The sequence below is a fragment of the Camelus ferus genome, chromosome X (assembly GCF_009834535.1).
Source record: "Camelus ferus isolate YT-003-E chromosome X, BCGSAC_Cfer_1.0, whole genome shotgun sequence".
Classification (NCBI taxonomy): domain Eukaryota; kingdom Metazoa; phylum Chordata; class Mammalia; order Artiodactyla; family Camelidae; genus Camelus; species Camelus ferus.
The window spans coordinates 89,741,454-89,765,094 of NC_045732.1; the positions used below are offsets into that span (position 1 = coordinate 89,741,454).

Below are 23,641 nucleotides of genomic sequence, written 5' to 3' on the forward strand. Positions count from 1 at the left end.
TTGTGTGTGTTATAAAATGTGTTGTGTTTATTGTGAAAATTTTGTTAGATCATGTGAAAAATGAAATCCACTTGAAAAATTTGAAGACACTATCTACTTAGGTACAAAGCCTGATTTATATATATATATATGATTTATATATATATATATATACACACACACACGTATTTCTTTTACAGAGCCTTTATTTTGGTATTACTTTTTAGTTCATACAGTTCTTGGACACATATGATTTGATTCGGTTCCTAAAACAATTCTATAGGGAAAGCAGGACAGGTATTCAAATCCCCGTTTTATTGATGTGGAAGAAAAACGAACTTGGCCCATGAACAGGTCAACAGAGGCAGACAATCTATGTGGGGTTTTTGATTCCACATCTATGGCTCATCCCTTGAGTTGCAAAACAAAGAAGCCAACAAAAAGTTCACTGTTCTTTTCATTAAATAATGCAGAACTTTTATACTGTTGTCTTATAACTTTTATACTGTTGTCTCCATTTATTTTCACATAGTTAACTTGTAATTGGTTTTGCATTTGCTAAAGCTTTCCGAATTCAATGTCCTGTTTCACAGTTCCTGAATCAGTCTCTTCTCTGTACGTTTCCTTGTTCGGTGTGATGATTTGCATAGCTTTTACTTAGCATTTATTTGGGACATTAAATGAATAGACAGTTTGAGGTGAATTCGCATTAATTCGGTTTTGTGGCGTTTAATACTCCTGGCCCTCCAGGCTGAGTGGCCACAGCACAGTGACAGAGGAGCCCTGCTTCAACATCTAACAAAAACCCCCATTGACACACTTTTTAGTGTTTTGCATGTATTACGCTGGTTCATAAACATTAGCCGCTCTTCCTGAAGCCTGAACAGTTACTTTCAAAAATGTTCCCTGTGAGATTGGGGTAGGGGCGCGAGTGACATTTTTTTTTCTTGTTTGTCCAGAGAAACGGGGTGTGATAATCTAAGTCGGTAGGTCAGTGACAAATGGAGCATGCATTCCCTGGCTTCAGTTAGTTTTGCGACCTTTAAAAAACAAGTGGGCATTTCAGAAAAGACTTGACTTTTGAGATGACAGACATCAAGCTACTCTTCTGCTTTAAAGGAGGAAAACTTCCAGGCTTCGTTTAAAGCTCAGACGCGGATGGAGTTGAAAGCCCCCTGACGGACTCCCACAACGAGGGAGGTGGCGGTGTGCCTCCAGGTGCGGGTTAAGGTCAGACGGGGGACCGGGTCTGCGGCAGCCACGTGGCCTTGTGCCCAGCTCGGGTTGCCCCATTATAATCCTAGGCTGAGAAGCCACTTTTCATTTTTTGTAAGTAGATAAAGAAGAGAACGTGAACATCTGAGAGTCAAGCACCATGTGTACTTTATAGCCTCCCAGCCCGATGACGTGAGGACACCGGGTGCCTCCTTCCCTCCGAGAGGCATCGCGGGCCTGCCTGGCACTGAAGTCTGACTCAGTTTATTGTTTTGTAACTCACTGGCCAGGCATTGTGGTTTGGTGCAAAGAGCCCCAGACTTGGAATCAAAAGCCACTTCCTGTCTGGGTGGCTTATTAGCTGAGGGTAACCTTAGCATAGTTGGCATGGAATTTCCAGATGGCATCTTCTCTGCGGGAGCAGAAATAATCTGCCATTTCAGTAAGCTTTGCTGACTGCCGCTTGATCCACTGGAGATCCCTTCATCCTTCTCCTTTTTCTGTCTCGCTTTCCTGGTTCTTCAGTGCAGCTGACCCTTGCTGGGTGTGAGAAGAAGGCAGTCTGATTGAACTCATGGATTACTTTTATTTAACCAATTCATTCCATCACTTTAAACTTTATGTATTTCTTATAGCATTGTTTGCAGTAACAGAGTGGAAACAACCTAAATGTCTATTGGTGAGGAACTGTAAATTGTGGTTTATCTACACAGTTGAATACTATGTACATGTTACGAAGTGGAGGCTCTTTGTGTAGTAGCAGGGAAAATTCTAGAAAATACATTAAATTGAGAAGGCAAAGTGTAGAAGAGTTTGTATAGTTTCTCACCATGATGTTTTAAAAGAGGGAAAAAGAAAAAAAATGTACAAAGCTTCCTATTTTTCATATGCCCAGTATCTCTGGAAACATAAGATGATACCAGTACCATTGGCTACTGATGAAGAAGGGGAAACAGGTGCCTGGGGATGGACGGGGGGGTACTTTTCACTATGTACTCTTCTATACTTTTTCAAAAATAGATATTTTTAAAATAAAATAAATCCAGACGCAAAAAAGGATTTTCACAGAAGCAGCATTCATAATAGCTAACAGGTAGAAACAATTCATGTCCATCAGCTGGTGAATGAATGAGCAGGTCATGGTGTGTCCATACGGTGGAATATCATTTAGCTGTGAAAAGGAATGAAGTCCTCACACATCTGCAACGTGCGTAAATCTTGAAAACACACTAAATGAAAGAAACCAGCCACAAAATGTCCAGAATAGGCAAATCCACAGAGACAGAAGGTAGATTAGTGGTTGCCAGGGGCTGAGGAACAGGGAATCGGGAGTGACTGCTCATGGCAATGGGGTCTGTTTTAGAATGATTAAAAATGTTCTGGAATTTGATAAGGGTAATGGTTGCACAAATTTATGAATATACTAAAACCCACCAAAGTGTACATTTTAAAAGGGTGATTTTTATGTTGTGTAAATTGTATGTAAATAAATAGAACAAAAAACAACTTGGTGAAGTCATGAACATGGAAACTTTAAGAATGACTGTGAACATACAAAACAAGGAACAACTTTCTTAAGTTTCCACCTAAGAAATATTTCCTTGTAAGACGTTTGACGTGATATCGCTGATAACACCGGAGGACTTTGTACCCTTTAGCTCCTTTCACTGACACCCGCCAGTGATCTTTTTGTTTTGTAGGGGAATGTTTTTACCCAAATGAAGCCCTGACTGACAGAATTTTAAGTAAAATAACTGAACAAAGGATTGAGCTATTGTGGCGACAGGTCTTCCCCAGTCCCTGTCACGAGGAGTGAAGGTTACGGGAGTTTTCGAAAGAACCTCCAAATCTTTTGGACCAGTCTGCCCTTGGTCTCCTCACAGCTGATGTCAGCGCAGCCCCTGCCCCTGTTCTGCCTCCCCGATGAGCCAGTGAGCTTCCCCATTCCTTTCCTGGTGTTCTCCTGGGTCACGCCAAGTCACAGGGTTTAAGGAGCCCTTCCTAATACTAGGGGGTTAGCTCTGCAGCTCTGGGGTGAGATCGGTGGACCCGACAGGGCAGCCTCTCCCCCTGGTCGCTCACTGAGTGTTCACAGGAGCTGGGCCGTTGCGGACTGTTGTGCAGCAGGACACCTGCTGTCATAGCATCTGGCCCGTCCATGGGCCAGTCAGATAACAGTCTCCTGCCAGTCTTCCCAACTCCAAGTGCTGTGAGCCGACCCCATCTCAGGGGGAGCATCAGAGTTTGAGCACAGTATGTCTTTGGTCGGGGTTGGGTAGACAGTACAGACCGAGGTGGGGTGTACGGCCCTCCCCTCTGGGCTGTCCTGCTGCTGGAGGCGGGTTCCTCTGAGTCCCTGGGACTCTCAGAATTGCTCTCTGCTGCCCCAGTTGTTCCCAGGCCCATAATCCTTGCAGCTGGGCTCTTATCTCTTTTCCACATGTCCCCTGTGAATTGGTAGTAAACTTGAAGCTAAATTCCTCTTTTGCAAGAATCTGCTGCTTGGGACATCTGCATTCTTAGAATGTAGTTGAATAAATAATCATACATTGTGCTTACTGTTGCAAGTACTTACCACTGTGTTTCTCATGACAGCCCTGTTCAGGTAGGTACTTTTGTTACCTCCATTTTCGAGATGAGCCAATTGAGTCATAGAGAAGTAAGATTTGCTTGGTCACAACCAGTAAGTGGTGGTGGCAGGATTTCATTCTGGACATCCTGGCTCCAGAGACCATGCCCTTAGCCGCTCTGCTGTGTCCCTTGGAACTTTATAAAATAGATAATCCTGTGTTAAACTCAGGGCAAATTCCATGTTATTTGTCTTAGAACAATTTTAGTTGTTAATATAGTCTCATATAAAATTAAGACTTGAGTTTCTTTCGTGGAAGCCTTCACAAATAGTTATGGCCCAGTCTAAAGCATTTCATCTGAATTCCACGAATGCAGTAGAGCCATCACCAGTGCTTTGTTTGGTTTTCCATACCTTAGACAACCTGGTCTTGTTTCCACTCGCACATTTCTTCTCTTAGATTATCACACTGCTGGAAAGCGAACCCGAAGTGTTGGGGTTTGAGGTAAATGTGATGCAGTCTTCCCGAGCGCATGACCTTCAGTGGCTTCTGCCACTCCAGCCGCAGACTCCTGCCTGGGCTGTGCTCGCGGACTCCGCGTCCCCGTCGTTCTGTGTGTGAACCTGCTGCTCGGCCTCCCAAGCTCCGAAGGCCGCGGCTCGTTTCCGGGGGCCCCTTTGTTCCCCCAGTAGCCGGGCCCTTGGCTCCACATCAGGGCTGCTTCCCGAAGGCCTCGCTGTAGCGGGAGAACCTACAAGGTGGTTCATCCACAGAGCGTGCGGCCGCCCCTCAGTCTCCCCGGCTGGGACCCAGCGCCCAGCCCCTGTCAGTAAGGACCAAAAGTCAAGGGGCCGGAGCCCCAATTCGCATACACTGCAGGCTGTGCAGCGCGACTGGGCACCGAGCTGCTGGTTCCATGAGGAGGTCATCCCCGTCTTTGGGCCTCGGCCTCCCCATCTGAGAGGAGGCGGTAGGACTGGATGTTCTCAAGTCTTTGCGAAGGTGGAGACCCTGCTGTTGTGCTCTGTCCTCCCCACGCTCGGACTGACAGGGAACACGAGCTCCCCTTCGGGGCTGTCACCTGGCAGCCAGCCACACACGACAGGGTCACACTGGCCTTTACTCTGCTCTGGCCACTGAATTTTCCCATAACACTGCCTGTCTTCGCAAACAGAACGGCTCTTTCCACAGAAAGTTCTTCGTGTTTGCTGTCTTAGGTCTGAGTCTCCGTGGACCCACCCTCCTGGGTCCACCCGCTTCACATCCGGGTTGAGACGTGGCTCAGGCAGACCAGTCATGGCCCTCGGGGGGACTGGGCAGATGGGGACCGACTGAGTGAGGCCTTCACCTAACATCCCTTCAGTCCCCCAGAAGGCCAGTTGCCCCTGCCACGCAACAGTCAGCTCTACTGCCTGACAGAAATCGGGGCTTTCCAGCTGACACCCAGGTCACGGCTTGGTGTCTTTCCTCCTCCTGTGCCCCCCTGCCACTTCTGTGCACTGTGACCAACCCCACAGAACCACTCGTGTGTTTCCAACCTGTACCCCGAATTCTGGGGCTCTCTCCTGTTTCGGAGTTGAAAACGCCAGTGCATACCAAGGTAATGTAGTAATTCCAGTCCTTTGACAGGTGAAGACAGAATACATGTTACTAATTGAGATCTCACACCCAGAAGTGGGGCTCGTGAGGTATCATGGTCACATCTCTGGCCAAGGCGGTTGGTCCCAGGTAGCAGCGTTAAGAATCAGGAGATGGCGGGTTATTTGGTTCGCTGTCCTCTCCTTGTTGTGGGGGTCATGGAATGTTTAGCTGTCAAGCTTGAAATGCCCATAACAGGTGGGCTTGGTGAATGCCAGGACTTAGCATGATTGAGAGGGTGTTTTGAGTCACAGCACATGGCAACATGGAAATAAAACAGATATATCACAAGTGGGTGGTAGAAATAGACTGGAAGAGAATTTTAACACCTAAAATATGACAAAGATTTATCCCTGTGAGCTCAGTTTCATGAAACATTCATTTTCATCTAATCTGATATTTGTCCTACATATTTCCTTCCAAAGTCTTTCTGATTTGTTTCTTTCTTGTATCATTTTCTCTTTAGTCTCTCTTTTAAGTATCATTTCAGATATATACTTTAAATTTGAGGTCATGATAGTTGCTTACTTTGAAAGCCACTTGTTCAGTGTTGTCCTGATGGTGATTTCTGGTTAGAAACCCACAGAAACATCTGCTGGGGTGGTTCCTCCATCTTGGTGAGAGTCTAGTGGCAGTACAGGAAGGGGCAGACTCTGGGGACAGGAGAATTGAAAACTGTTACTAATCATGGAGTGACATTTTCAAAAAGCAAATGGCAGAGGCCATGGCACATGTTTAAATGCTTAATCTCCGAGTATCACAAGGAAACTTTTTCAGCCCTGGTGAATTGTGAAACTCACAGGTCTTCACTGGACTGAATTAGCATCTTCAAGGCACTTGGCTGTTCTCAGGATCTTCTGTTTCATGTATTTTCTCTCATTTGTAACAGGTCTTCCCCTTTCATAACCACCCTTTCCTTCCCTCTGAAATTCAGAGACCCTTTGCAGGGGGAAGAATTCCAGGTTTGCTTTTATTTGGATCTCACATAAGAAAATCGGCCCTCATGTGGTTGGGGAGGGTGAGGCTTGTTTTAGTCATTGACCGGTGTGCCCTGCATGGTGACACTTCAGCAGTGACTTTGCAAAATATGGCTTGTCAGTAAGAAAAAGTACTCTTCCCACCCTAAAGATTGACAGGAACATGAGATGGCTGAAGTTGCACTAGGCTTTTTCTGGCAGGAGCACATAGGACAAGAAATACTCCAGAGGGCTCAACATTGAATCATACCAACCATGGTGCATGACCGGGTGGCTTAATCTCACGGTTGGAATCCCTCAGATTGTTGGTGGAGGGACGGTAGCCTGACAAAGTTACGCTGAGAAAACGCTTGCAGTGTATCAGTTTCTTAGTAGTTAGGCATGAGGAGAAGAAGAAGAATGTGTAAAAGAAAAATGAAGATGAAACCGCTTATACAGCCACAAAGACTCCGCTCCAGGTTGTCCCCAGCCTCTTGCCTCCGTCCGTGACGAATGGCCAGGAGTGATCTGAGGCTGTTTTCAGATTTCTTCAGTAAAAGAAAACTACAGTAAAGAAGGGTGACCCCGAGCCAAGCTGTGAGCGTGGAGCTCCCAAGCTGTGGGCTAGCTGGGTCACTGAATTTGCCGTGTTTGACCCTAAGGTTGTACCACTTTGAACTTTGGAACGGTGATCCTCCAGGGGTGTTTCTGAGGTTGGGATTCTGAGGTTCGACTGCAGGGCAGGAATCCCGGTGAACGTGATTCCACCACAACCTCACCATCAGCCCTGTTTCTCTCGAGGCTTGACAACTGGGATCCCATTAAAGGGACTTAGCTACTGACATCCCAGAAGAACCTGGTTATAAAGTGGGAGATAACAGTACTCCTCTTTCCCGCACCATCTCTGCCTCCCCAGCCCCCCATTACTTCCCTGACCACCCAGAATCACCACCTCAGAGGGATCACAGCCCCTTCCCCTTGCATCCGTCTGAGCCATCCTTCCGTGCTACCCTGCCCTGCAGTGTCCCTTCCATCTCTCCTTTCTGCTCTGGGCCCACTGTCCTGGTTGCTCTCATCCAGCCGGTGGCCCCGCCGTCTCAGCCAGCCCAGCGCGGTTCCCGTCCAGCGGACTCCCCTCCTGTGAGAGCCGGGCCGCTCTCAGCCTCCCCTGCACCGACCGCAGAGTGGCTTCCTCAGCCCACGCCACCCCCCGCACCGTCCTGCCTCTGGAGCGGCTCTGTTCTCAGACCTTTGCTCACCTGGTACCTTTTCTTGGAATCCCTCTCCCCTCCTCTGTGTGCCACCATCTTCCTCATTCTTCAGGGACCAGGTCACCTGTCATCCCAGCCATCAGGTCTTGTCTGATATGCTCTCTGCCTGTGACAGAGCTCGATACCACTTTGTACCTGTCTGGTAGCCTCCACCTACCGTGCTGTGGCTTGCACGGGACTCACTTGTGTATTGATCTGGGTAGACTGCGAAGGAAGGACTGTCTTTTATTTCTTATTTAATGGAGGCGCTGGGGACTGAACCCAGGACCTTGTGCGTGCTGGGCCTATGCTCTCCCACTGAGCTACACCCTCCCCCCGTCTCTTACTCTTTGTGACCAGCAAAACTGTACTCATCTTACAAAATAAAGGAGTGGATGGGGAGGTGGTATCATCTACAGGTGGAGCCAAAGGTAGGTCTGGTGCAGAATAGTTGGAAGACAAGAGTGTGTAGATAACCTCTGAAGTGAACGGTTCTCAGAAGTGTGCATGCAGGAAGGAGCTTAGGCATTTTGATGCCCAGCACTCACTGAAGAATCCTCCTCATGTTGACTAGAGTGGGAGAGGCTGGAAGGCCTGAAACATGGCCTTCAGACGCTGAAGAGATTTGTTCATCAAACACCAGCCAGCCCCACCGGTAGTATGTAAAGGCGCCGTGTCAACAGTGCAGTGATTATTAAGGACGTTATCACACGTCGTACTGTTAGTGTGTAACGAAGGTGGCTCAGATGCTGATGAAACCAGTGACTGTTTCCGTGTCTGCTAAGTAACCGTCAAGGTTTCGGAAGCACTGATTGAAGACACGACAAACCTATCAGCTCTTCCGACTTAGAAATTGATTTTTGTCACCTCACAAAGGGCCTATCTCTGTTTCGGTTTTGTGAAAGATGCAGTTTTGTGACTCGAGGACAGGGGCAGTAGGGACACATGTCAGAGCAGGCAGTGGTTCTGCCTCACGAAGTTTCTAGGAAGGCAGGGTTAACCTAGTCAGTATGAATTGTGGGATAAATGCTCCCAGCTCACACTCACTTGTCGGAGTTGACTCGTTAATTAATGGTCAGAAAGTAATTGGCTAGTTTTTGTGTTTTCCTGTGTGTTCCAGGCAAAATAGATTTAGGTTTTTTGGCTAACTTCGCAAGTGGTCAGCCAGCTAAGAAACTACTCTCCTTGTTCCAAGAGGCCACCTCCTGATGTGTGGCAGGAAACCAGATTGACTTCCTGGAGGAGAGCAGGAGGGGCGTTTAAAAATACCTTAGCTCTACCTAAAAATATACCTCACTAAAATCCAAAACTTAGGGTTTGTAAAGGTTAATCATTTCATAAAGTAAAAGCATTTCCTCTGGGTGAAAAGTTTAAGTTTGCTTTAGGGGTGCAACATTGTTCAAGTGGGCCAATCTCCCTGCGTAGTGCAGCCAGCCTAGATAAGAAAGAGACCGGGGAGGCAAGGGGCGAGCACAGTGCCATTTCCTTTCTTTTCCCAGGCTTTTCTCTTTTTTTTTGACATTAACATCTCATAAATCTGCTGGTGACATCCTGCCTTTCATTGTTATGTCATTTCCCAGCGAACTAGAAGTTACTAACAGTTTCAGCTCTCTTTTAGAATGACTTCTCATTAAACGTTTGAAGAGCATAAGAATCTTGAAACTTTCATCCATCCATCCATCCATCCATGAATCCATCCATGAAGCATGTATTGCTTCCCTGCTGGCTGCTGTGAGTAGGAGGATGAGTGAAGCCCAGCCCTGGGCCGCAGGCTGCTGGGGAAGATGCGGGAACAGGCCTGGAACCAGCGATGCGCGCTAGACAAGACAGCGGTAGTGAGGTTCCCAGCCTGCTGCCTGACCCAGAGTCAAGGCCATCTACTTCCCTTGCAGTTCAATGGTGGAGCCATTTTAGGGTTCCAGGTGGAATTGTGTTTTGGTTTTATGAGGCTTCAGTCATGCTTTTTGCATCTTTTTAATTCATGTTTTCAGCAAATAGTTATTGTGGGGAACCAGTTGGGAAGAGGGTAGAGAGGGTGGGGCCAGGGAGCATGGTTGTGCTGAGAAAGTGCTTGGGGCAAAGCCTTGAAAGGAGCAGAGGAGCGACCATGGAGGCTCTGTGCTGCGGGAATTGCTGGGGGACCCCAAGGTGGGGGCATCTGGAGGGCACAGGGCCAGCGAGGAGGCCGGAGAGGGATGGAGCAGGGCTGGAGGGCCCTTTCCCAAAGCTCTGTCCTGACTACCAGCCTCCAGCCATCGGATGGCCGGTTGAGCTGTGACCACAGGCCAGGTCGCCATGGTTTTGTGGATGTTTTTACTTTTATTGACCCTGACAGTGAAAAGCAAGAGCTTGTGTTTGTGGGACAGAGCATCTCCCCGGACATAATAGGCAGCGCGCGTCTGTCTCTCTGTCCTGCCCTGCTCCCTCTGCCTCCGGGAGATGTGAGGCTGGAATGGCTCTTTCCAGTATTCTGCTAATCTCTGGTACAGACCCAGGAACACAGAGATCATGCTCTCCAGCTCTACGTTCATAGAGTCTCCTCCCTTTTAATTACTCTGGTAACGTAAGTCTCTCTTATAGTTACTTTTATCATTCGCAGCACAAAAAACGAATTCTTCAGCGGACCGAATGCAAGCTCTTGAGGCATATAAAGTGGACTAATGAGGGTGGCTCAGCGTTAAGGTATGCCAGAGCTGAGTCCAAATTTTATTCCGGTACAGGGATCACTTTCTATGTGGCCTCTCTGGCTCTCGAGCTAATTTGGATGCTGAGTAGCCCCACAGGTATTTATATGTAGTGTTTGGTATTTTTACTGGGTCCTATTCTTCTCCCTGGGATCACCTAAAATGGTTAAGAATTTTCTAGTGGGATTAAGGTTGTGATCTCTGGGGAGGGGTGGGCCATCTGCTCTCGGTTATTTTTGTGTTAGCCGCTTCCCCTTAAATGTATGTTCACAACTGAGCCACAGCCTTATCAGCTGGGGTCGAGGGAAGATTGATACTAGGTGCTGCTCCTGAACTTGGTCTCTGAGCCATGGCTTCCCATAGACACTCAGGTAAAAGCTTCTGTTCTTTATCTTCTGTCAAGCACAGTTTTATTGAGGCAGTGAATCCATCCTTTGTCGAAACGATAATTTTGGTGAAATGATTTTCGTCTTGTCTAAATAGTAAATAAGTCACAGCTTGTCTCTGTTCTGTCTTTGCCTTCTTCTAATGCCGTTTCTCAGACAAAAGATTATCCTTACCTCAAATAAAATCAGCAGTTTGAGTGGCTTATTTTTTTTAATATTTAAATATATTACTGTGTTGTACATTTTCCAGGACATCGTATGAAACTGTGAAAGACTGTGTGAGAGGAAAGAGGTTTTCTTTGTTGCTGTTAGGAATTTTTTTGTGTTATTTGTAAGATACAAGTCTTCATCTTGACAGTGCTTTAAGCTGAATTTAAAGTGTTTAGAAAAGGTCAGTCGAATGTTGAGCTGGAAGGAGGAAGATTTAGAACTAATGAAATTCCATACTGACATAACCACATCTTCTTTTCTGAACCATGTTTTTAGTCTTCCTGAAGCGGTGATCCTTTTGATATGAGACATAGGTTCTTAATTGTTCTTATCAGAAAGGGGGGCAAAGTTCAGACTCTAGACCATCATTACCACTTGTTTTATAACCTGACATTGAGGAAGCCCTTTGGCCATGGATAAGACTCCTCAGGACAGGAGCCGAAGGACTGAAGGGAGGCCAGTTTCCCCACAGAGCCCAGTTCTCCGGAGTCAGCCTGCTGCCCCTCTCGGCTCCGCAGCCAGGAATGTCGCTGTGGCCCTGTTGCCCGCTGCCTGAGTAACAGTCCTTTCTTAGCAACCGGGCACTTTGCCCCATCTCCCAGCTGTCAGATTAAGGGACGGAGTAATTATCAGCAGCAGTCTTTTGGAAGAATTATTTTCGAAAACTTGTAATTGAGTGTCGATGTATAAACAATGGGAATACTTTGGGAAATTTCTCTTTTGTTGCTTTAAAAAACAAATGTGCTGCAGTGGAATGTCCTGCTTTGAGGAATCAATACGCAGTGTCTTCCTTGTTCCCAGGTGTTCAAGAGCTGGGAAACCACCCCCCCGCCGGAGCCATTTTACAAACATGGCCCCACATGCCCAAGGTTGTGGTCATTGGCCAACATCCCCGGTCCCTGGGTGCAGGCAGACTAGTCAGCTGTACACCTTATTCCTGTGGACCTTGAACGTGTGTTAACTGGTGAAGTAATTCCCCATTTTATTTACTAATTAAATGACGGAATAGGGAAGTGTATTTCAAAGGTGACATATTTATGACACACCCAACCTTGGGTTTTTAAATTGTACCAAATCCCGGTATTATTCTTGGATATATAAATCCAGAGGCTATAACTGTGACTAAATTAGACAAATTTCTGACACCTTCCAGATGACTTTGAAAACCAGAACTGTCATCTTGTGTTGCATTAGGTTCCTAGGTCCACAGAAGCAGATGAGAGAGGGGACCTCCCAGAGAGAAGCCACTGTGCCCTGAAATGGACGAGCGGGGAGGTCACAGTCCGTTTTTAGGGACCGTCCGCATACTGACGGGACATTTCAGGAACAGGACCTGACCATCTTGTGATGGGACACTGACAGTCTGCCGAGCTCTCTAGGTTCCTTCCTTTACCCTCTGGCCTTTCGTGGGGAGTGTGACCCTACGCCCTCCCTGGGCAGGGACGGATGGGACCAGTGGGCCGGCAGGACAGGCACCGGGGATGCTCCAGAAGCAGCCGAAATGTGGTCAGAAGGCCCAATCGATGGGGAGACGGGGCGTTTTGTGCTTCATGTGACCACGAGCGACCACCGGGCCCACGAGTGGTCCCCGGGCTCAGGGATCTGAGTGCGGCCTTCTGCGCGCGGTCGGTCTGGAGGGGATGGCCCTTTGTGACTTGGCGTGCTGTGTCCACCCCTCTGCCGCACAAGCCTGCCTGCTGCGTGGTCACACGCCGGGTGACGAGCGCAGTGGTGTGCTGGACTGAGTGGTTAACAGACCAGGAATCACCCACATTTTCCCCCATTTGAGTTGCAGTTCATTGTTTACACTGGACAGTATCCCACTCGGGGAAAGCACTTGGTTAGAAAAATGCTACTTAATTGTAATATTCACTTTTTCCTTAAATTTTCTTATTTTGAGCCACTTGGATAGGAGGAGAGGGAAATGAATATTAGCAAGAAATACATGAGAGAAGGTATATAAAACAGAAGATTATTAAAGACAAATTGGATCCTCCCTGATGAGAGGTTTCTAGTAAAAAACCAAATGTTTCAATGTTATGTCTCTTCTATGTGTACCCGATTAAATAGAAAGCCAACACTTTTTATTGAGATACTGAGATTTCTGTAGGCCCCTATCACCATGTTGAGTGTAGTTCAGGAATTTTCTGAAAGAGGAAGCTTGTTTATTAAGTAAAGAATGATGTGTCTTTTGAAATAGGCATAGCAAGAAAGTCAGGCTACCATCTTGGAATAAATACTAAAATTTGATCACCCTGTCACGTCTCCAACTGCATTCTAACTGGCTGAGTCTATAAGGAGCGTCAGTTAGACATCAGCTCCTTAGGGTCACAGGAGCTGCCCCCTGCTTTTCTGAAACAAGTCTTTGTTTTAAAATGCTTTTAATAAGAGAGGTTTTAGAAGCTTAATGATGGTGACTTACCTCCACCTGTCAGTCAGCGGGCACCAACTGTGTGACCCACGTATCCAAGGGCTGGGATCAGGCCCCCTGGGGCTCCCAGGGTATTTTCCAACTTTCCTATGATAGAGAAACCTCATTGCCACACAGGGATGAGGGCACACTGTGAGCTAAGAGGAGTCTGACAGCTGTCCTAGGGCAAACGTGTCCCGGGCAGAGACAGGCAGGGAGGCAAGCAGATCATGGCAACGGGTCAAGGCGAACAGATCTGGAAGTTTTGGAAGGTTAAAAGGTTTCATATTTCATGTACTTAGAAATTGCTAAGGGGATAACAAAAAAATTCACCAAGAGATAAACACAAACACCTAAGTGTATGGGATTCATGAAGAGTAAAGAATGCCCCAAATGAGAGGGGGAAATGCCATCTTCCTTTTTCTCTCTATTCTCTTATTTCTAACAAACGGAGAGAAAGGAAAGTAGAGCTTTTCTCTCCTAGTGAAGTCACATCTTAACTGTAGCTCGTTTTGGTGGAGCCTACAAATCAGAGTATTTGCTGCCTGTCTGTCTCAGCTTTGTCATTTGTAAGCTGTTTTCTTAGAGTTGTTAATCTCTTTAGAGATAAGTAGTAACAGAACATTTGCTCTGTGCACACTTTCCATATTTTATGCGAAGTGAGGTGGTAACTCTCATCACAGGAACACATTACTCCAAGTCCCCCCTAAGCACACTGTGTGAAGGTTTGAAATAGTTTGGGACCAAATAATTATAAGGTTAGAAAAACACGAGGTAAGCTCATTCAGGTTGCCCAAAGTTCCACTTAATTGGATTTATTGCAAAAAAATACTAAAGTTCATGAATTCGACGTTGACACTGTTAACGTGCTGTAGGTATTTCCAGCCTGTTTACTTATTAGGCAATGAAGCCTCCATTCCTAGAAGTGCCTATTTTATCTTGACAGATGAGTGTTTCCACACACATGAAAAAGGCTTGAGTCAGCTGTGGAAATCTGTTCCTAAAGGATATGCCCTTTGCAGTTTGTCTCTCTGTCTGGATGGAGACTCTTTGGCTTTAAGCACACAGTGCTGGCGAGTATGAGATGACCCCACAGAAGGAAAAAGTAATGTTGCCTAAAGCTAGGGCTCAAAGACACCAAGCGGACTGTCCTTGGTGGTACCGTTGACCGGGGGTCACTTTTCCTTCTGCTTGGTTTACAACCCCGCACGGCGTCACCGACTCCATCTTCAGCACACTCGGGTACTGCCATGTTCATGGTGAGCCATGGATTATTTTATCATCTGGATGCCTAGAAACTCTGAGCGAGTCATGTTATAAAACTATGAAAATAACCAGTGCAGGGCTTGGCATTGGTAAATAATGGTTGGAAAGTGCGTGGTTTAAAGGTGGGAAAGGCTTGGCAGGTAAGATCTGTCTGGTACTGTGAACCGCAGTGGCTTTCCTTCTCTCCAAAACCTCTGAAAACGTTTAAATAGAATTCACTGTGTTTTCTGGTGGTTTGGTTTTTTGGTGGGACCTGAGGACTCAGAAATCCCACAAGATAGACCTCTCCTTAGGTGGGTCTCTGTATGTTACTTTAATATAGAAATATTTAGAATCAGTTTCTTCCTTGAACAACCTCAAAAGAGAGTGCTAGTAAAATGAGTAGGGTTCAGACGTTTATTCTACCTAGAGACTGGGAAGGGGGAAGGAGGGATTTTCAAATAAGGCCCAAGATAGTCTCTGAAGGGCTAACCCAGCCGTGGTCGCTAGCCACACAGGAAGCCAGTGCTGTCTGATCTTACAAGGGCTGGTTTCCTGCCAAATGGCATTTAGGAGCCACTGATAATTTAATTTCCTGGCACTTACTGTTACTGGAGATTTATTTGGTTTCTCTGCGCAGCTCTTAACAAGAAAGTAAATCTTTGTTGAGAGCACAATTTCAATATGGAAAAGCTAGCAAGACAAGGATTTTATGTGCCATGTGAAAGAGCAGCAAGAGTGAATTAAGGAGAGTGATTTTCAGCGTTCTCTCCCTGTGACAGGCACTCCTTCCTGTACACACAGGGGCTAGACGGTTGAAAGGCTGCCTTCCACAAACAGTGCGTGGTCCAGGGGGAAAGACGCTGGTTTCATCGTGGCTCTGCTTTTCCTTTCTAACCCAGTTATGTAGAGGAACAGCCCAGTTTACTTTTTGGGGCAGAAGTGCCAGTGAGAACCAGTCTCCAGTCTCAAGAAATCTCTGAACCATGACACAGCTGTCCCCAGCACGTGTCTTTGCACAAGGATGTCACTGCTTTGCTTCAGTTGTCAGTTGCGTGGAGAGGAGGGTCTGGGGGTGGGGGCTGCTTGCCTGCCCTTGTCTGGAGGCCGAGTGCTCAGACACAGGGTGTGGTTTCCTTAGCTCACTCTGCTGTTTGGTTGCCTATGGCAACAGGATCCAAACAACTTGGACATGTGTTTGTATAAAAAAACCTGGGAATGGGACCCAAAGTGAGAGTCTGGGGCCATTCAGTTAGTGGAAGAGCTGCGGTGAGTACTGGGCATCTGGTCCTTTCTCTTACCCCCTTCTTTCTCTCTAAATTACTCCTGGGATGTTTGCTCACACAATAACCATGTTTGTGAGTAGTTAGAGAAAATAGTCTCTGTTCTCCTGTTTCCTGGGCAAATTAAATAATTGCTATCTATTTACCCGTGTAAGTTTCTATTTCAGGGAGAGAGACACAAATTAGCATATGTTTACAGAAGTTGAGAGCTAATAGAAACTCACATTTGGCACCTTTTTGGTGGCAGGATTAGCAGAGTGCTTTTTAGTGCTTGTGATTGCAGGCGCGTGGGACGGGGGAAGGGGACTTGTTCATCTGAAGGCAGTGGAAGGGGTTCTTACAATCATCAGCCTAACACCTTTTAAAAGTCATTTTTCCCCCAGATTACACTTTCAAATTGCAGTTTTTAAAACAGATGTCCTAAATCGTAACATGTCATTTTACTATATTGATCTTCACTTGCATGAATGAAGGGGGATTTGATTTTGGCATGTCACAAAACTGCATGTCACTGTGACAAATAATTCACAGTTGCAGAACTAACCGGCACCCACATAGTGTGCCATTTTAATAAATCCGCTGTGGCTTGATTGCCCAGGCATCAAAATTCAGGAGACTATCTTCGATAAAATTCTTTAGGATCTTTTCAGGGATTAAATAGTGTTCTGTGAGATTTAAAATAAATGCAGACATTTAGAATAAATTAATAAGGATTGCTTGTCAGTTTCTGTTAGATGAACTGAATTTTGCAGCTAGGAAGAGAGTGATGCCTCCAGAGGATGCTGTGCTGTGCTGAGAAAGTTACAGAGGAAGGGTCAGAGGCTGGTGGGACGGTGCTGCCTCAGTCTTAGAACGTGGCCCTTTAAGCAGAGGCTCTGGGCCGCTCCCTCCCGCCAGCCCCCTGGGAACAGGCAGGCGGAGCGGCTTTCCTTCCGGGAGCTGCCGCCTGCAGACTGCCCACAGCTGCATGTCTTGTGTGTGGACTGTTTGCACTGTGGCTCAGAACCCCTGCACCCGCCAGAACCCGTCTGGCCACCACAAGCTCCAAGCCATCTGTCCTCCTCCCTCACCTCCCGTGTCTTCTGGAGTAGCACAGTGGGACGTCCCAGCAGGACTGTCTCCCCGGCCCTGGAGACTCCCTGGCTGTTGGTCTTCTGGCCCCTGGGGAGCTCCACTCGGGGCGCCTTCCTCACAGGAGTCCCAGTGAAGGATCTGTGGCCCTGGCACCTGGGCCAGCCTCCCCGGGAGCCCCTCGGGCTGCTCGCTGACCTTTCTGTGGGTCATTGGTTCTGCCCGCGTGTCCCCTGCAGGTCCCTCCAGCTACAAGGTGGGCACCATGACTGAGAAGTTCGATTGCCACTACTGCAGGGACTCCCTGCAGGGGAAGAAGTATGTGCAGAAGGACGGCCACCACTGCTGCCTGAAGTGCTTCGACAAGTTCTGCGCCAACACCTGCGTGGAGTGCCGCAAGCCCATCGGAGCCGACTCCAAGGTAGCGGCGGGGTGGGCCCCGCAGGGATGGGACGGGACCGGCAGGCTTTTTCTGCAGAGAGAGAGAGAGAGAGACATGGCCCGGCCACCCTCTCATTCCTCCTCCTTGCCCAGGTGTCCCTGGTTGGCTGATGGGGGACGTGGACGGGATGCCAGCCCCCCACCCCGGGTGTAAGGGACTGTGTCACCTTGATGGGCAGCCCCGCTCCTGCCCTGGTGCCGGCCTCACTCAAAGAGCCCACCCCCTCTGCTCGGTTCCCAGGAGGTGCACTACAAGAACCGCTACTGGCATGACACCTGCTTCCGCTGCGCCAAATGCCTTCACCCCTTGGCCAATGAGACATTCGTGGCCAAGGACAACAAGATCCTGTGCAACAAGTGCACCACGCGGGAGGATTCCCCCAAGTGCAAGGGGTGCTTCAAGCCAATTGTGGCAGGTACTGGCCACACTCAGCCCCGGGGCGGCCAGGGAGGAGGCCCTGAGGGCAGGTGTGACGTGGGGTGGCTTGTGGTGATGGGGCCGAGGCCGCTGTGAGCCGCTTCTAGAGTTCAGCATATATGTGCACGCATATATATACCCGTATATATGTGTACACGTATATGCTTGCACACACGCACACACTCGGCTACTGCAGAACATGGAGAGAACGGTCTGTGGCAAGAGAAGGAAGTGAACAGTATGTAGCACTTTCTCATGTGGGTAGAGTAAGTGATCGAAGCATGCTTCCTCCTTAGGGTGTGGTTCCAGGTCAGGGAACCCCCGTTGAACCTCTGAATCCGCGGAGGGGCGGGGGCGGGCAATGGGCATTCAGGCAGCTAGCCTGAAATCACTGTGGCTGGGGCCCCTACCGACAGAGCCTGGGTTGGCATGACCGACCACGAGGAGGACACGGTAGAGAAACCCCCACGGGGAGGCGAGCCGGAAGTGTGAGGCCAAGAACTGCAGGGCCTGCATTCCCTCTCCTCGGGCTGGGGGCGCCCAGCGGATGCAGCCCCCTGCAGCGCACCGGCCTGGGCCTACCCCCTCGCTTCCCCCCGCAGGAGATCAGAATGTGGAGTACAAGGGCACCGTCTGGCACAAAGACTGCTTCACCTGCAGCAACTGCAAGCAAGTCATCGGGACGGGAAGCTTCTTCCCTAAAGGGGAGGACTTCTACTGCGTGACTTGCCACGAGACCAAGTTTGCCAAGCACTGCGTGAAGTGCAACAAGGTACGTTGTCAAGGGAGTTCTGTGCTGACAGTGTTTCTAGAAGCGTTTGACAGTTTGCAGAGCACTTGCACACACACTATCCCATTCCATCCTCACGGCAGCCCTGCGACGTAGGAATTATTATTCACGTTCTACAGATGAGGAGGCTGTGGTGGTAGAAATCAGCACCCAGGCCACGGCAGGCTGTCCGGGGGCACACTGGCTCTGGAAGCTGGCCTCTTCCACCTAGTGGCTGTGTAACCTCGCACAGGGGCCCGCCTTCTGTGAGCCTCAGTGTCTTCATCTGTAACTCGGGGATAATAATGGCACCTGCCTCCCATGGCTGTTGTGGCGATTCAATGAGATATTGTAGACCAGAGCGCCCAGCACAGTGCCTGGCACGTAGTAGGCACTCAACAAAATGGTTGTTGAATCTGAATCCGGTGCTACACTCCCTGGTCTAGGCCATCACATCTGGAGGAATCACTTACCAGGATCAGCCCTGGCATGCCGAGTGCTTTGTGTGTGTTACCTGCTCTAAGAAGCTGGCTGGGCAGCGTTTCACCGCTGTGGAGGACCAGTATTACTGCGTGGATTGCTACAAGAACTTTGTGGCCAAGAAGTGTGCTGGATGCAAGAACCCCATCACTGGTAGGCTAAAGAGTCCTTGCTAAGTCTGCCAGGCTAGGTTTTGCGCATGGTAACCATCTCTCATTCTCCTACGTCGTCGGTTTCATCCACAAAGGCCCCAAAGAATGCCCTCTCCCGCTGTCATTGTGGTCCCAAAGGCCCCCAAATAGTTTGGATTCTCCCCCAGGCCAGATTAGCCTTTGCACCACAGAACACTTCCTGACTACTGCCGACTAACTAATGATGCTGCCGGAGACCACGAGCCCGAGACCCACGGCCACGGGCAGGCACTGCGCGGGGATGCTGGGGGGAGGGGGTGGGGGAGGGGAGAGGAGTGGGCTGGGCTGGGGGAGGGGAGGGCAGGGGAAGGGGGAGGGAGGCTGGAGAGCGAGAAGCTGGGATGACAGCACCCCGTAGCGTAGCGGAAGGCTAGCTCAGAGGTGCCAGTGGGCAGGTCTTTTGCGATCAGAAGCCAAGCTAATCACTTCATTCCTCATCTCGCGGCCGCGGTCCATGTGCCCTGGGCCCTCTCCCCCGCCTCCAATTTTCCCATCTCCCCGGGGAGCCTTGAAATGTACATTTGAGAAGACTTTTGCCATCCTCAGGGAAAAGGACTGTGTCAAGAGTGAGCCACCCAGTCTCTAAAGCTAGGAAGCCCCCAGTGTGCCACGGGAAACGCTTGCCTCTCACCCTGTTTCCCAGCGCCAACCTCCGGGGCAGGCATCCGGGTGGAGAGAGGACTTGTCCCTCGTGGGTGGTGGTTCTTTATAGAAAAAATCGAAGCTTAGCAGCTCCTCGAGGCCCGGTAAGTGCACACCCCACCGACAGCCCAAGTTTGCCTCCTGGTGGCCACTTTGATGCCATGGCCCTGACCTAAATCAAAGACACTGGTTGTGCTGGGAGGTCGGTGCGCGTCACAGGGCGATGGCGGTGGCAGGGGAATGTGGGTTCTGGAAAGAAGGGGAGCCCTCGGCTGAGCTCTGGCATCTTCTCAGGTCCCGGCGGCGTGGGGGACAGCGTGCGGTGGAGCGGGGGGCCGGGCGGACGCCGCCCCATGTGCTTGTTGGCTTCGTGAACGGGCAAGGCGGTGGCCTGGCTGCCACCTGTGTCCACTCAGCTGTCGTTCTTGTTTGCTTTTGTTTCCTCCACAGGGTTTGGTAAAGGCTCCAGTGTGGTGGCCTATGAAGGACAATCCTGGCACGACTACTGCTTCCACTGCAAAAAGTGCTCCGTGAATCTGGCCAACAAGCGCTTTGTTTTCCATCAGGAGCAAGTGTATTGCCCCGACTGTGCCAAAAAGCTGTAAAGTGACAGGGGCTCCTGTCCTGTAAAATGGAATTTGAGTCTTCTTCCTTGTGTCCTCACCCTCTGCCCTGCACCACCCATCGGGCAAGAGCGGCTTTTCACCTCTTCACAGTTGCTCCTTCTGTCTTTTCTCCCATTTTACAGTTATTACTCAAGTAAGGGCACACAGCGATCATACTAGGATTTAGCAAAAAGCAACTTTGCAGCAAAGTTTATTTCTCGACAGCTGCAGTTAAAAAAGGAACACTTAGCTAGATTGACTCTTCTGCATGTTTATCATAGAGCAGAAAAGTGCTGACCATTTAGCTGCTTAGTGATGTAAGCGAGAAGCCTAAGAGATAAAGCCCCCACTGAGATGCGTCTCGTGGCTCAGCTGGGACCCACCGTGTCGTCGTCGCACGACACCCAAGAGTTGCAGCGGCTGCTCCAACTCGGCTGCTCACCCTGTTCTGTGAGCGGAAAGAACTTACCGAATTGCATGGTTTATCTTCATCAAAACCTTCCTTCTGTTCTTTTGTGCTTTCAAACGACTAATATGAATTTCCAGAAAATTTAACATATGAATTTAGCCGTAAGTTCTAAACTGACCTTTTCCCTGTACTAACGTTTGATCTCCCCCGTGTGGCGTGTTTCCTGAGCGTTCCTACTTTCAGGCACGGAACATGCAGGTGATTTGGAAAGTGTAGGCAGATCTGAGAAAACGAGCCTGTTTCAGAAGAACATCGTCACAGCAAATACTTCTGGAAGCTTAACAAAACTAACCCAGCTGTCCTTCGTTTTTTTTTAATTAACAATATTTTTGTTTTAATTAATAGCAACATAGTTTATGGGTTTGGAGACTTGCATGAAAATGTTTTAGCCCCCTCAGATGTTCCTGCAGTTTTGAAATTCATCCTACAGAAGTTAACCGTAAAACTCGAGAGGGGTAGGTGAGCAGGCGCCAGGCCTCTCATTGACACGGATACAACGACATTTCCAAACAGCGACAAGTTGAATCCCTTGTAACATAGTAGTTGTCTTCTCCTTGTCCGTGTGTTAAAGAGGCCCGCCAACTCCCTTCTCTTGTGATTCTTAGGACTGTTCCTCAAGAGCTTAGCTGGATCTCTGGGGCAGTGGGGAGGCCACCGTCCTCACAGGCAGAACCGGATTTCCACATAGTGCTTACCTGAGATGCAGGATTACCCACTGACTATTCTATCCACATTGTTATATGACCTAGTATAAAGAGATGACATCAAGAGTACACATGTAATGACAATACATATTAACATTCTCGTAGGAGTGGTTAGAGAAGCTGATGCCTCATTTCTACATTTTGTCATTAGCTATTATCATCTAACGTTTCAGTGTATCCTTACAGAAATAAAGCGGCATATGAATAACTTGCCTCCTGTCCTCTAATTCTGCCTAGTGGAATTGCTCTGAGGTGTTACCTGCTGATCCACAAACCTGAATGACTCTTTTTCCCCTTCCTTCAAAGACATACTCAGCTCAGTGCAATTACATGGAACATAGGAAGTAAAAACAAGATAAAACAAACCTATAGCAGCCCTTGGAAGCAGTTAAATAACAACAAAACCCACTTTGACCCCAAATATACATTTCCCAGATGTTCATATCCCTTAAAAAGAGCAGATTGATTTCCTTTGGCCGGGGTTTGGGGGTGGGAGGGGGACTGCAGCTGAAGTGTGTCATCAAGAAATCATCCTGTCCCTCTGGTTGGCTGCCCCTTTCCTGTGCCCTCTGGAGCTGAGCCACGGTGAACACTGATGTGCTCTCCACTGTCGGGCCTTCAGAACTCACTCCCCCTTGTGGGCAGTGCTTGTTTGGGCCCATGCACCTCAGTTAGGGGTTGGTGGCTCAGGGCCAGTGTGGGCAGAGGTGGAGGTAGCTTCCAGATCATGGCCACACCTCTGGGGCTCAGGTTCCTGGGCAGCCAGCCTGCCGAGGCCACATGGTCCTTTCAGGACTGGAGGCCCAGTGAGACAGCTGTCTGCTGCAATCACCTCAGATGGGTGGGTCCCCAGGCCAGAAGGGCACCCAGTGAAAGTATAGTCCAGTCAAAGGCAGTGGGGAGCAGAGGGTGCTCATGCCCAAGGTGAACAAAGCAAAGGACAGAACCCTTTTGGTGCTAACATTTGCCATGTTAGGAGTCAAAACCTGTCTGCAAGAAACTGAGCATTTGTATGCATGGGAACAGCTCTGTGTGTGTGTGTGTGTGTTTCTCTAGAAATTAGCAGCTAAAACCCTTAAAACAATGAGAGTCTGTCTGGTTGTCTACTGCCGGGGTCCCAAGGAAGTAGGGGTTGTGAAGAATTGAGTTGCTGCCCCTCTGCTTCCCAAGGGAGCTGGGTGACAGGCTGCACCAAGGGACCAAGGGACAGAGCACAGGGGGAACAAGCCTGGGAAGGAGAAGGGACCCCAGGGGAGACCCCATCATGTCTCCAATGCCCCCAACATCTGCTGGCTCTGTACCGGCAAAGCCTGGACCTTCGCGGCATCTGAACCTACCTCTCCTCTGACCCTGCTCCTCCCTTCCTGGTCCTCCTCATCTGGCCAAACTAGTTCTTCACCCTCCAGGCCACCGAAGACTCCACTGGCCTCTGAGCCTCTTCTCCCTCTTGACCTGCCCGAGACGCTACGCTCCATCACTTGCACCGTTCTCATCCCTCAACCCTGTCACCCTTCGCTTCCCTCCCCACTCAGCCTGCAAAGCCTCGGCCCACGCCAGGGTTGAAGAGCTCTGCAGAGAAAAAGGCGCACAACTGCAGACTGCAGGCCCTCAACTGTGCCTGAGGTTCCCTGTGTCACCCTCCACCACTTCCTGCCACTTCCCAGCCACCACCTCCGTCCCCCGGCACCAGGCTTGCCTGAGACCCCTGCCCTCTGAACACTCAAGCAAACACTGTACACATCATATCGAGTCCTCACAGCCAGCACTGGCACTGTTGTCCCATTTTCCAAATGAGAAGACTGAAGGTCACACAGCAAATAAGTGACAAGACCCTCCCTGGGCAGACATCTAGACCGACTGCTTAGGACAGCGCGCTGCCAGGGAACCGGTGAGCCCCTCAGGGCAGAGACGCGGCATCACAGAGCTTCACGCACAGCACTCAGCGCTCCACTTGGAGTGACAACCTGAGACTAGGGAGGGAGGAGGGGAAATGTCTACTCACCAAATTTTCAGCAGAGAACTTTC

The 23,641-nt window shown here is 49.1% G+C and overlaps 1 protein-coding gene across 4 annotated transcripts; it reads left to right on the forward strand.

Annotated features, from left to right (window-relative positions):
- Positions 1 to 10,507: 10,507 nt before the first annotated feature.
- Positions 10,508 to 21,824, forward strand: FHL1 (four and a half LIM domains 1). Of its 4 annotated transcripts, none has more exons than XM_032476003.1 (7): positions 10,508 to 10,663; positions 17,137 to 17,318; positions 17,580 to 17,754; positions 18,359 to 18,528; positions 18,972 to 19,158; positions 19,743 to 19,942; positions 20,289 to 21,824. In XM_032476003.1, the coding sequence occupies exons 1-7, from the start codon at positions 10,642 to 10,644 to the stop codon at positions 20,370 to 20,372; spliced, it is 1,020 nt and encodes a 339-aa protein (XP_032331894.1). In that variant the 5' UTR covers positions 10,508 to 10,641; the 3' UTR covers positions 20,373 to 21,824. The 4 variants fall into 4 exon arrangements, with proteins under 4 accessions (XP_032331894.1, XP_032331896.1, XP_032331897.1 ...); XM_032476004.1 differs by lacking the exon at positions 10,508 to 10,663 and adding an exon at positions 15,667 to 15,812; XM_032476005.1 differs by lacking the exon at positions 19,743 to 19,942.
- The last annotated feature ends 1,817 nt before the right edge of the window (positions 21,825 to 23,641 follow it).